This window comes from Perca flavescens, chromosome 12 (genome assembly GCF_004354835.1).
Source record: "Perca flavescens isolate YP-PL-M2 chromosome 12, PFLA_1.0, whole genome shotgun sequence".
Taxonomy (NCBI): domain Eukaryota; kingdom Metazoa; phylum Chordata; class Actinopteri; order Perciformes; family Percidae; genus Perca; species Perca flavescens.
In genome coordinates, this window is record NC_041342.1 from 23,209,991 (window position 1) to 23,224,466 (window position 14,476).

The 14,476-nt window shown below is 40.9% G+C and overlaps 1 protein-coding gene across 3 annotated transcripts in view; it reads left to right on the plus strand.

The window, feature by feature from the left end:
* LOC114564799 (cAMP-specific 3',5'-cyclic phosphodiesterase 4B) overlaps nt 1-14,476 on the plus strand; it is a 52,476-nt gene that overhangs the window by 29,503 nt on the left and 8,497 nt on the right. For all 3 annotated transcript variants that reach the window (XM_028592368.1, XM_028592369.1, XM_028592370.1), the window contains one exon: nt 7,817-7,929. In XM_028592368.1, coding sequence (XP_028448169.1) covers nt 7,817-7,929 — 113 coding nt within the window. The remainder of the gene's footprint in view (nt 1-7,816; nt 7,930-14,476) is intronic.

Consider the following 14,476-nt stretch of genomic DNA (forward strand, 5'->3'; position numbering starts at 1 on the left):
TAAAAACTGTAATCTTTTGAGTTATTTATACAGGAAACTATGACTTGATAACAATGCAAAAATTCCAATGCACTGACGTTGTTGTTATTGGACAGAAGAAAAGAAAGAAGGTGAGAAGCATGTAAAGAGATTTAATGGTTGAGATTGAGATAAGGTAGAAGTGAAGGAAGAAAAGTACGGGTGAAAGAAAGGGAGTTGGGGATATTGGTTCCTGCTGCACTGGTTCTTCAAGCCTGATTGACGTCAGCATGGCCTGCACACGGGTGCTCTCCACTTCCTATCGGCACAGATGGGCAGCTGGGAGCGTCCCGCAGCAGGAAAAAATACAAGACAACTACGAGTCTCTTATTGTCCTTCCTTCTCCACACTTCTTACAAACCTTGACCTACTCAGAGTAATCTCTGACGAGTTAAACCATCCCGTTTGTTGATGCGTGAGGAAGTTGGAATGAGAAAAACAAGTATGATTAACTCTTGTTTTAATGAGTTTGAAACCTCAGTATGAGACACACAGTACACCTGTGTTTCTAATACAGCATCCAACCTGCTCTAGTCCCACTATAGAATATCACCGTCATCTGCTTTTCCTGAGCATACAAAGAACATACAGTATGCCACAACAGTAAATAATAGTAATTGTTCAGGAGAAGACTACAACAATTAACAATATCACAAGGAAAGATGCCCTCATATCCTCCCTTGTGCTGCTTTCTGTGTCGTTTTCGTCATCTCTTTGACCGGAAAAGGAGAACAGATTTTTCCTGTTTTGCGTCTGTGTTTAGTGAGGCAATATCCATAGTTGTAAAAAAAGGATAGAGTACACGCGTCTTTCTGGGCATGAGCTTAGCAAAGTTGGCTGATTAGGAGCTCTATGAAACTTTAAGTACCTCAAATGTGTCCTCAGATGGACACAGTGAAATAGAGGGAAACACAGAAATTAAGAGAAGTGTGAATTCCTGTAGGAAGATGGTGAGGTCAGACACAGACATAGAGTGGGCTCTAGGGAGATTGTTGCAGTGAGATGGGAAAGAAAGAAAACACAGCAAAGGTCAGAAAGAGACGACAGTTTCTGAGGCATTTAATCAGATGCGATATAAGAGAAGCAGAAAAAAGGTCAGATTGGATGAAATGAACAAAAAGAGCCAGAATGTGGCCTCAGTCACTGGGTTAAAAGCATAAAAGTGTGGGGGTAAATTAAAAAATCAGCTGCAAATGCGTCACTGCAGGCTGTCTACGCGGTTAACCATCTTACTCCAGAATGTGAGGGGATTGTAGTTTTCCTCATGTGAGTTTGCAGTTTACGCTTCACAAAGCATCTTGGCTCCATCACATGCAGTCCCATGAGCCCGGCAGCCAACAAAGGGCTCCCTCTTCCCTGACTGATTCAGATTAAAGGCTTTGCTCTATATATTATGCCTTGATCATGACGTCTTTCACCGCCAATGACTGGTGATTAATCTGTGATGGTTATTAGTAGTGTTGGATGAATATTGTCACATAATGTAGGGTTAGTCATTTTAACAATAAGGGGATGTGAAACCGCTTCATGTTCTTGGAGCTAATGTTCCCTTTGACTGGCCTTGAGATATTAATGTTTACACAATGTCTTTAAGAAATCAATGTTTAAGGCTCCGCTGTTCAAAGTTGGGCCAGGTGGCCGAAGTATGACGCTTTAGTTAACCTTAGATTTGGCTCACCATATGAAGAAAATAAAAGTTCAAGTAGGCGTTCCACAATGCTTGATTGCATTTCTGATTGAAGCCTAATATTGGACCTACATACTTCTAATTGATATCCCTCTCACAACACTAATGATAGGAAAACAAACTAATGGAGTTTTGTGTAAATTTAACTATGAATGCCACACAGTTTCACCATATACAGTTGACCTTTTTCATATACTGTACCTCTTTTACTGAACTCGTCATAGGAAGACATTTATTCAAAGGAATAGTTCAACCTTTGGGAAAATTCACTTTTCACTTTCTTCTTAAAACTTAAATGGAAAGATCAGTACCACTCTCATATCTGTCAGTTATCTATAAGGTTACAGCAAGCAGCCAGTTAGCCTAGCTTAGCTTAGCATAAAGACTGGAAACAAGGGAAACAAATAGCTTGGCTCACTTAGCAACAAGGTTACTAATTAGTTTAATCAGTACAAAAAACCGAAGTGTAACAACAAAACAACAAATTGTTGCATTTACACTTTGTCAAAAATCCAGAAGTGAGATTCTTTAAAGGTGCAGGTAGTTTTAACAGACATTTGTGGAAGTGGTATCAATCTTCTAATTTAACATCAAGAAAGCGAATAAGTGTACTGTAAGTAACTGTGAACTATTCCTTTAAATAATTTCTAGATCTATTGTAGGAGTTATTGTTGGAACTTGTAATGTAGATACCCGTCAAGCTCATAGGATGTACTGTATATGTTCTTTGGTGAATTATTTTCTATACAATAATTCCTAAAGCCTTAGAAACTAAACAGACACATGACTATGTGCGTAAACTGCCTAGGGCGTGGGGCAATAAGCATTACTCATTTATCTTTTGTCTCTTTTTGTCAACATGTCCTGAAAGAGAAGTAATGAAAAAGGCTAATCTGGAACGGGTTATTTTGACAGAATAAAGAGGAAGAATAGCACATGTTAAACACCAGTAATTTGCGCTTAATACAAAATAGGGAGTAATAACTTCAGGGCAGGATTGTTCATGTATAGTTGTGCATGTTCAAGTCGGTGTGTGAATGCATACACATGCACCATGAAATATACTGTAGAAGCCTTATGTAAGGACAAAGCAAAGCAGAAAACTGTGTCCAAAATTTAGAAATTACATGTTTCAGTATGCTATTTGGTAACACTGTGGGATCATTCTGATCAAAGTGATCAAACCTCATAGTGTGATGATTTCTTGATTTCTTATTTAAGCCTATATTGTTTGTGCAATGAGACAGGTTTTTACATATCATTACTGATGATGAAGTGTACTCGGTCACATTTAAAATAATGATTAAACAGATGGGTGGGTGGACACACAGACAGACAGCTGACCACAAACTGACAGCAAGAACACATTTGACCAGTCATTTGTCAGTCCGCTCCACTCCTGTCTGCAGTGGTTACTCTGCTCCGCAGCTGCAATCCATGTCAGGTTTTCCAGGCTCGCAGCCAGAGGACAGGATCCGAAGGGCTGGAAGCATGCAGCCTGGTTAAGTATTTGAATTATGTCATTGACGTCAGCACAGTCATAAACCTCGCTGCGGCCCATCCCTCAAGCTGGCCCATGCCAACACAGCTCCATGGTGCATTGTGAAGGAGCTGTCAAACAGGCCTCTGATGAGCTGTGTGTTTGTTGGTATAATTGTTGAAGCCTTTTGTTTTGACAGGTGTGGAGATTATGCCACAATTGTAAACTATAAAGAGACATAATCACAAGTGAATGCTGTTAGTGTGAGAAGACAAATGGTGATGGTGTGGTTTCGGGGCTGGACATACTGTAAATGTCCACCAGACTATAGGTTCTCCAAAGATTACTTCCTTCAAACATCACATCCCTCTCCTACAGTTATATTACTGTAAACAGTATCAAATGTGTCATACAGTTGTCACTTATTTTAGTGAGGTATCTAAAAATACACTTTGCATACAACCTTTTTATTTTTATTGTGCTGACAGGTACAAAAGTAATCAGAATATACAGACACAAATGCACACATACATGATATAATAAAAATAAATATCTCAATCTAATACATAAAACATACATTTGATTATACATAACAGTATTTGGAAGAACATGTTGAAATGAGGAAGCATTCAATTTGAATTTGAGGCATGATGCAAATTACATGACCCAAGAGCAAAGTTACAAAGTTATTCACAAACAGTGAAATTTGCTGGAGGAAAGTCACTGAGCAAATTTAGATATTTACACTTTTAGTGTATTTTCCCATCAGGTGTGTACTGAGTTGAGTGTTCACTTGTATGCATTTGATAACTATTTTGTTTTGCTAGCTGATTGGACAAATATTTGATCAAATTAAGGCACTTCCCCATGTTTTCTTTCTCTTTCTTTTTGTCTGTTTCCTTATGTCGTTGACGTACATTGGGCATGACACAAAGGTGATTCAGTATATGCACATATCGGTGTCAAAGTTTCTGTTCTCCTTCACAATGTGGCAAGGTTAAGATGAGGAATGTGTTTGCGTACTGGCAGATAGCTCGGAGCTATTTACAATTTAAATGATGGTGATGACTCAAGGGTTTTTCTTTTATTGACCCTCTGTTTCTTACCAGCCCCATTACTTTCTGTGAAATGAGTATGAATACACAAGACTTAAGCCATATTAGTCACTGTGTTAAAGTCAACCTCACCATGAAAACAAATACTTCATGAAAACCTCAGCTTTACTTTAAACCTGTAAAGCTTCTTACTCAGTTACTTTCCACCAGTGGCAACAGCAAGTTCCTATGTGCATTTATTCAATTACTGAAGAACTTTTTGAGTGTTTTAGTTTTCTGTTACTTTGTAGTTCTAATCTACTTCTTTTTAGAGGAAAATATAGTTCTGTTTTTTCCCGTGTACATGTATTTGACAGCCATGGTTACTAGCTGCTTGCATTGTTATAGATATTATTATAGATTGAACTACCCAGCAGCATATAAAGTAGGGGGAATTATCTCCTCCAGCTGCAACATTAAAATGCTCCTTACGCGTTATTGCATTAATTAAAAAAAATTATATAAAATATATATGCCACTACTAACTACCTTCTGGACAGTTTAATTTTGGACAGAAATTAAAAATATGTTTTTTCCTGATAATACTTTTAAATGTTTGAATGCAGGACTTTTAATTGTAATGAATTACTTTTTGATTACTACTTTTACTTTAGTAAAGGATCTGAATACTTCTTCCACCTCTGGCTATTACTTATCAGTAGGTGGTATAATAGATGAGGCAGTCCAGTTCTGCACACCAAGCTTCAACCAGACAGCAAGGGAAACCAGTTTTGGGGGGTAGGATTGAGAGCACAGAGAGGGGCAGTGTGAGGTGGATTTGAGCGGAAGGTGTCTCGGGCGGGAATGGAGGTGGGGGGATGTTTGAGTACAGCCCTGGTCGTTGGTGCAGTTGATGGCTCTCACAGAGGCCGGTTTGTGGCCCTATAGGGGAGAGAGTTGGAGGGAAAAGGGAGAGAGAGGGGAGGCAGACGGGGTCTGTCTGCACACTGAGGTCTGTTGTCCTCTCGGCAGCTTCCAGCATATGGCCAAAGCATTAGGTCTCACCGAAGAAAAAAATAATACTTCCACTGAAAAAAACAGGCGGAAAAGTACCTTGCAGTCTGTCTGGGAGCAGGTTTTCAGACTGGAACTGCGTCACGCCACCTTTGAGTGGTGACATCGTCGACAAATCGTCTGTCAACCCATTTTAGCACTGTATTTATGATCAACCAGAGGTGATGATGCAGTCAGCAGTCCCATCTAATCCTATGCATATGTGTGTGCATAACTTAGTTTTAATTACAACTTCAACTCAAACTTAATTATAACATGTGTCATGTTAGAGAAGCATCCAGCTGTAATCGTTTTTAGGAAACAACAACAGATGAATATGTGGAGTTCTGCTTCAGTGATCGTGCCGTGAAGCCAGACAGCAAAACTAGTAAAACTTTTGTTCTGCAGTCAACATCAGAGGGTTTTTACTGCCATCAGATTCTGGACTGGGTGTATGAATTAGCCGCCAGCTTCAAAATGACCTGAATCCCGGTCATACAGGCGGTGTGGATGAGCCAAGCCTTTGATGATTCTCGACTTCCCTGTTAAAATGTCTAATGTCTCTATATGCCCTCATTGGAGGGAACGGGGGCAGGATGTGGTCGCACCTTCTTGGCAACGTCTCCTGCCCATATGGCTCAAGACGGCCGCACGTTGGTGTATACCCAGTTTCAACAGCTCACCGCCTTGTGCATGAGCTGCTTTGATGCTGTACATTCTGCTCTGTGTCACTGACTTTTACATGGCTTGGATGCCAGTTGTTCCTGTGAATAGTTTGAACCGCGAAGTTTGGCGTCCAGCGGTATATTGTAGCCAAGGGTTCTTTGAATTCTCCAACCTGGAGCTCAAGTAAAGGAAAATTGGTCCAACCTGAGGAATGAGGCTAGTGCAAGCAGCTGTGCTCCTGTAATCTGAGGAGCCAATGGCATGATTTCTAAAAAAACACAGTCAAACTTCAAGCGGTTGAAACGCAACTCTCCTTTGTGATTCAGAAGAGTTGCTGTCATCATGTTGTTTTGATATCTTTCGATAGTGGGAGGTTTCCTCAACTGCACATAAATTGTCTGAGATTTCAGTGAAGTTCTTTGTTAAACACCGGTAATTCAGAGTCTGTACGCCATCACTGTGCTTTGAAGTGCTTTGATCCACTATATTGACGTAAATTGGGGAGCAGCACGCTGGCTGTCCTGTTGTGCTAAGCATATGGGGTAAATTTCTTCCATGTGTGAAGCCCTATGAAGTAGAGATCAGTCTTTTCCATAGAAAAAGGAAGGTGGGGAGATCCAGATGCGCTCAGCGTTCACTCCCTCTGGGAATGTGTTGAATCAACATTCTCCTTGATATATCAGAGAATGATTCCTCTTAATGTGTTTCCTCATATGTTATCAACTCAGTGCATTTCTCATAAACTCCTTTTTTCCTTCTGAAGCTTGTGCGCCTACCACATGTGAGTCATAGCCGCTAACGACTATTTCATCGAATGACAGCTATAATTGTCCTCAGCAGTCACTCCGCCATTCAGTAAATCCGCTCCATGTTTTGTGTGAGTTCAGGGCCAAAAAGGAAGTGCTTTGGTTTCTTTGGCACACAGCAAGACCCCGACCTGGCCTCCCCCCAATTCAGGGAGTCAAAGTTTACCTCTCGTGTTGCTTGTGCAAACACAGGGTTTGGTGTTTGATACAATTTTTTTTCTGTCTCGGAGAGGTACAGAGGAAAGAGCCAGTTGTGAAGCATGGTGGTGTGGGGTGTGCTGCTGCAGTTCAACAGAGTACACCCTTGAAGTGGTCTGCATGTTTCAGAAAGGAAGTCATAATTTGAGCGGTTCTCTTTGCATCAGTGACAAAGTGCATCCAATAAGTTGATGTAGGTATTTCTCTCTTACTGCCATTTGTCCCCTTCTCCTTCTCTCCGTAGCTTTATAGAGATGCATTTGTTTGAGTCAAAAACATAATGGAGTATAAAAAAGCAAAGCCAGATTGGTCTTTTTTCACCAAAAACCCCTCTTCAGGCAATGGGTTTGTGTACTGTACCTGTATGTACACATATTTTGTATGTGTTTAAATGAGGGGGGACGGGGAGGTCACAGACAGCAGGAGGCAGCAGACTGCCAAGTTTGCACGCCACTCATTCAGCAGAGTGATACTGAGAGGGGGGGGGATAAGCGAATGACAGAGCGCCTAACAGGGGCGGGGGGGAACCAGAAAGGAGTGGGAGGGGGTTTGAAGAGCACCAGAGTGAGGGAAAGAGGGTACGGAGAAAAAGAGACTACAGAGAGAGAGTCTGCAAACAGTAACTCTAGCCCTCAGTTTGTCTGTGAGTACGACTACCCTGAACTTTCTGAGGTGGTGGAGCGTAACAAGATGAAGGAGCTGTGTGGACACACCTCCCCCTCTTCCTCTGCGTCTACCGGATGTCCTGCAGGCCAGTCCTCCATAAGATCAAGCCACACTGGGACCCTTGGACCTCCACGCATGGTGTCAGGGGGCTCCACTATGGACATGGATCCTCTTGGGCCTGATTACGTGTCCATGTGTCTCTTGGCAGATGAGTCCTACCAGAAGCTGGCTATGGAGACCATGGAGGAGCTGGACTGGTGTCTGGACCAGTTGGAGACCATTCAGACCTACCGCTCTGTCAGTGACATGGCCTCCACCAAGGTAGGACAATTTAGCCCACATATTATTATATGTGTGCAAACAATTGGTTGTTGCTAGGAAATTTTTGCATCCACATATGCAATGATGTGACTTTAAAAAAGTCTGTCAATGATGGATGGGGTTTTCATTTGAGCTGCTCGTTATGCAAGATACATTTCTCTTCAAAACTAAACATTACACTGTCATATTTTAGACAGTTACCTGAAGGGAATCATGTATCATGTTTAGAGGGATTTCAGGTACTGTAAATAGCGCCTCTCCGAAGTTACAAGGTATCAGATGATTTTATCAACTCAACCTTTTTAATCTCCACATTGCAAGTTGTAAAATTGTCATATAAACACTAATATGCTCTTAAAGGCCGATATTTATGATCACGTCTCACAGTGCAGCTTAAACGCTTATAAATATATCCACTGAGACAGTGATCACCAGACCTCCCAGGCACACAGCACACTGCCACTATACAGTGTCATGTCTCCCAAACCAAAATTAACAAGATTTAGTGCAAAGATGATCATTTCACAGGTTAAGTCTTAGATCTAACAGCTGATCAATATTACAGAATTATTATTATCACAATATGTATTTTGTAATGCCCTGTCAGAAGACATTAAATCAAGACTGAACTTGTTATGATGATGACCTGACTGACTTTTACACAGCTGTACAATTGGTCTTTGTTGCAGTGTGGTTGTCAATTCATAGTGTATGAAAAATGTAAATTGCTTTTTGCCACATTTACGCACTTGCAAAGTACTTGTGTATGAGCTGGCATCATTTTATGGATCTCATGTAAAAGTGTTTTGCATACTTGACTTATGACTTCCTGTTGTCTTTTAATAGCATAATTGCCTGTGTGCCATGGAAGGTGCTGTTCTGCTTTAGTTTAATTACGGTATTTAAACTACCTATTGTACAACCAGGCTGTGCTTCAAATGTGCACGCAGTATGATTTAAACTGCACACAGATGCATTTGTCATTGACTTTAGTGTGTTGTGGATGTTGGCTCTGTTGTAATGTTGGGCTCAGTGGGACACTGGAATACTTCAACTTCATCATACAATGTCACACCTAACTGACAGACATCCGTTATTTCAGACTATAGTTTGAGATTAACAGAGAAAAGTAGGACTTGTTAGAGGAAGGTATAGTACTTGAGCATGCATACATACGTACTTGAACTTAGCCGATATTGAGTTTATCTGAAAAAAGAAAAATAATAAAATAAGTGGAGCAGTGCTTTGAGCTGAATGCTAACGAGCAAGCTATGCTCACAATGACACTGTTAACATGCTAATGCTCATGTTTAGCAGTTTGAGCTAAAGCGTGATTTATACTTCTACGTAAAATCTACGCCATGGCTTCGTACCTAGGCACTGACCTACGTCGTAGCCTAACGTGCACCTCTCAAAAAATGTAACACGCCGCCGCGATTCACGTCATGTCTTGGCATTTCCCCCTACTCATTTCCAGAGGTGTCAAGTAACAAAGTATTTGTATTTCGTTACCTTACTTAAGTAAAAATTTTGGGTATCTATACTTTACTGGAGTAATTATTTTACAGCAGACTTTTTACTTCTACTCCTTACATTTTCACGCAATTATCTGTACTTTCTACTCCTTAAAATACCCTCGTTACTCCTATTTCAGTTCGCTTGTTTTTCATTCCGGCTTGTCATCGTTTAAAAAAAACACACACCAAAAAATATGCCCTATCCAGATAAATCGCGGCATCCGGATAGAGTGAATTTGATTGTGGTTGGATGAGAAGTATAAACATATACCATTCCGACACCATATTGGTTTATACGCGATCCATTGCACCTGCACATGACACAAATCACGTCACACTCCAGCAAGGAAATAGCAGACATATGTAGCCTAGTACGAAGATGTCTGTGGCAGAGACTCAAGAGAACTGGAGCGAAATGTCCCAACCAAGCACCGGCAATTTTCAGTTTTGTTAACTTACATGCATTGCCCTCACAGATTCCTGCAGCTGAGCTTTGATGTACATTTACATTCCAATAAAGGCTATTGATAACAGGCCTCTGAAGTTTGACTTTTTGCACCATTACAATACTTATAAGCAACAAGTCATCATATCTTCCGCTCCATGAAACACATGTTAATGCTCATTAGTACGCATATATGGTTCTTTAATGTATTTGCATTGTACTAAAATGCGTTCATTTTCAATGGGCATAAATGCACTGAAACAGGTGCATCCCAAATTTTAAACATTTTAATATAACATTATAGTCATTATGGCCTTTAGAAAAATGTTTTTTTGTGGTGGGGTGGGGGTAGTGCACTATAGGCCCCTGTGGCACAGCCTAAGCTTTTGTCCTTAATGGCATTTTTCCCCCATTACTTTTACTTTTATACTTTAAGTATTTTTGAAACCAGTAGTTTTACACTTTTACTTGAGTAAAAAACTTGAGTTGATAATTCTACAGAAGTATTTTTAAACCCTAGTATCTATACTTCTACCAGAGTAATGAATATGAATACTTTTGACACCTCTGGTTCTCCTTCTCCAACATGAAATCAAGGAGAGGGTTAACTTTTCCTGCTATAGATTTCCAACTGTAGTCAGAAAGCACAGGGGAGACACTTTGTTTCTCTCACTGTGACTCTGGAGTCTGAAGCTAATCACCGTCACTGTCTCATTTCTCTCTCGCTCTACCACACACTCCCCACACACACACACATGCTGGCTCGACGCACACACCAACGCACAAGTATAAACTTCAGGCCACTTACGTAGGCTACGGCGAAAGCTCTGCGCGGAGCCTCCGCAGAACCATAAATCACACTTAAGACTAATTAGCAAATAAGTACAGCTGAGCCTGAAGGAAAAGTTTGGAATTAGTTTTGCAGATATTTAATTATTTACCAAGGTTTTGGACAAATTCAAAATCTTACATGATGATGCTATATGGAAAGCTATGGGATAACCAAAGTCATTACATTCATCCTAATGGAGACATGAATGTATGTACCACATTTCGTGGCAACCCATCCAATACTCGTGAAGTGTTTTCACACAAAAAACCCAGAAATGTTATGATATAATCTTATGATGATGCTGGAGGAAAAGTCAAGGACAAGTCATTGGAACGCCCTCTGGGCACCATGAATGTCTTTGCCAAACACTAGACAAATAAATGTTGCCACCCGTGGAGAACCCTGCTAGCGTGGCTAAAAAGATAAAGCATCCATTTTCATCAATTGGACTGACAGATTAGATAAATCCAACATGTTATTTTAAACCTTAAAAAAAAAAAAAAAAACAGCAGCTTTCTGGTTTGGTTTAAGTGAATCTAAATAAACACACTCTGGTGTTTCAAGACAACACAAAGCAGCTATTTAGAACTAATTACTTCCCTTTGCTTTGATGAACCTTTTTTTGTGCATATTTCATTTGTGTAGAGCTCAACCAAATTACTACAGTGCCCAGTATTGCTCAACCCCCGCGCAGACAGTGGAGACTGTATGGCTGCGTCCAATTATAAACACCCAGGGTGGTGTTGTCCATTTCCGTCTGTATTCTACACTGTGGTCTGAGGGAGGATTGGGATGGGGAGGGGTGTTGTCAGACCGTAACGGGTGACTGTGACCGTGACACCAGTTTCCTGTCTCTTTATATCCTGTGCCCCCCGCAGCCCCCTCTCTTCTGTTGCTCCCTGGTTACCAGACGACAATGGCTGCACCATGCAGCCAGGTTGAGTCTTTACAGACAACCACGTCACTGGGATTGTCAAGACAATGAGCACAAGGCCCTGCAGGCGCACAGCCGCTCGGGCAGGCAGGGCGGACACATTGTCCGCCCTGAGTCAGAGTCCTCCCAGTATGACCCAGCACCAACACCAAGCACTGTTGACCAATGGTGTTTTTTCAAAAGAACGGAGGTCACCAGTTTATAATGTTAGAGTTACGATGTGTCAGTGTACTAGATTGTTGTGCAATTGTACAGGGATGTAAAGAAATCATTTTATTGGTCCACTTACGTTTGAATTTCAAAATTGGTGTCAAACACTGCATCTGCAGGCTTTTGCTCCTTCCCAGCATTTATATGACGTGATGTTTGACAAAGAGCCCGTTTCTTTTCAGAAGCAGAGGGGATGTAATTGATCCTACGATGAAACCCAGGGTGTCTCCACTTTCAGTGTCCAAGGGCACAGGTGTATCCGGGGCTACGGGGACCACACACCCTGCTGACCGCCAGCCTGGTCGCTGTGACCTCAGAGCGGGGAGCTGCTCCCATGCCCCTCACTATCATTAGCCTCGCCACACTTCCATGCTGATGCTTGTGATGGCCTTGGACAAACACTGCCATCTGAATCCAGTTAGAGGAGTTTAGCACTTTGCGGGTTAGCGTGCGAGCGAGCCCCCGAGCAGAGCACGAGCGAGTAGGAAACTTTAACTCACGTGTGGTCACTTCAACTTTGAAGCACCGCTTTCTTCAGAGGGGAAAAAATGACAAAATTATTGAAACAGATGTAGTGGTGGGTCTGTAGCTGCAGCAGGGGTAATGTACATTAAATTATAGTGTTGTGATTCCGTTTGACTGCAAGGGTTGTGAGCAGATCAGACAGGCTGCAGTAGTGATTATGGTGCCTAATTGTAATTAAAAACTTATGTAATCTGCTGTTATCATGGAAAATAAGCCAAGATGAGGAAGGTGAACTGTAACCTATTCTTATCTAGTTCTCATCAACATCTTTCTAGGAAATGTTTCTTTTCTTTTCTAATGTTACTTAACTGTGAAAACTTGTTAGATAATCCACTGTGTGTGGACACTGTAAACAGCCACACGGGACAGAGGCAGCATTGGATCACCCTGGGCTTTGTCAGATTGCACAGTTGAGGTATTGCAATATGAGGTCAAGCTGTTCCTGTGCAGTCCCATTTCGATCTCTGTTCTGTTTCAGTAAAGGCTAGAGTGTGCTATAAGAAGTGAGCCAACTTTTAAAGACCTGTCTCAAAGGAATACATACATATCATTTGTGATTTTCCACCTCATGGCTGTGTGATAAACTTGTTATCTGGGACTTTTCAGTAATTAGCTCAGGTATGTTAATTGTTTGGTGCCTGAGGTCATGTTAGGAAGCAGAAAGTCCACCAGTAAATGACCTCAGTGAATTTCTCCATCAAGTGAAGGGGAAGTAGGTGGGGACACATGCTCGGGCCTGTGTCAGGAGGGAGGAGCCATCTACCTCTTGTTAGACTGTGTGGGCCAGTCAGTCAAGTCAGCTTTATTGCTATATGTTTCCTGCCTGACTCCACTTCAGAAAAGAGAATAGAGAGAGAGGAAGCAGTGTCTGAGACACATTGAAGTTATTGCTTGTGAAACTTTACAAGATTTCTTTTGGGTTGTGTTTGGTTTTTGTAAAGTGACAATGGGACTATGTTGTTCTGAAAAGGAAAAGCAAGACTTTGGGATGCATATGAGTTGGAAAAAGGTGAGTTAGTTTCTGAGCAGCTTGCATTATGCTGTGGGACTGTGGTCTGCCATAATATTGTTTGATTTAAGGTGATTTCTTTAGAAAACAAGATTAAATATTGAATTTTTTTTTGCTTATTACATTGAGATGTTCCTGTCTTGTTATGGCTCATTTGTTTTAGGATTCAGGCCACTAAGAAAAAACAGTAGTGTGGTGCCATATTTGGTTTAAAAAAAAACATTTTGACACTTAATTTAAATGAGCTCAAACATATCATTTACATTGCTATTTTGCGAGACAATGACTCCAGGCATCTATTTTGAATATTCAAACTTTATGAGGCATCAGCTCATCATCTGCTGAGAACTAACCACATGCTTTTTTTTTTTTTAGTTTATGAAACTTCTCTAAGTTGCCTAAGAACAGGACTTGTTCTGAGTGCGAGTACTCTTTGCTAACGCCATACATTGAGTAATCTATTGTCCTGAACACACTCATAGTCATGTCACAATGCTGTGAGACTATGCTGTGCGTCTGAGCTGAACTTTATGACCCCGGTTGACTAAAATCGGGGTCTGTGCTTGATTCATTTCCTAAAGGTCACACAAATCCACACTGCTCTGCTTTTTTTTTTTTAAAGAATAAATTACGAGTTCTCTTTGAATAGAATAAAACCTTCTGATTCCAAGCTCAAATTTTTGTCCTTACGAGCTCTCTTTGATTTTTATGGACTGCCTCTGGCAGTCTGGGTTTTGAGCGCAGCCAATGCTTTGAAAGTGGTATTCAAGTTTCATAGTCAATTAGATGTTAGCTGTCTGCTTGACTGTTATTAGACAGCTGTTGAGACCAGAAGAGAAAAAGACCACATTGTAAGAAATAAAAAAAAAAAAAAAAAACTGGCAAGAAGCATAATCATGGCTGGGTCTTTTGAAGACATTATAAAATCAGGAAATTACAATCACATTTTCAGGAAAAATAATTGATTGCTCCATTATCCCATTGTTTATATTATAAAGATTAGGATGTGCTTTTGCATTAGTGCTTCTCTTTCTTGACAAGAAAAGCTGTTTTGCATCAGAATCTTCCTTCCTTA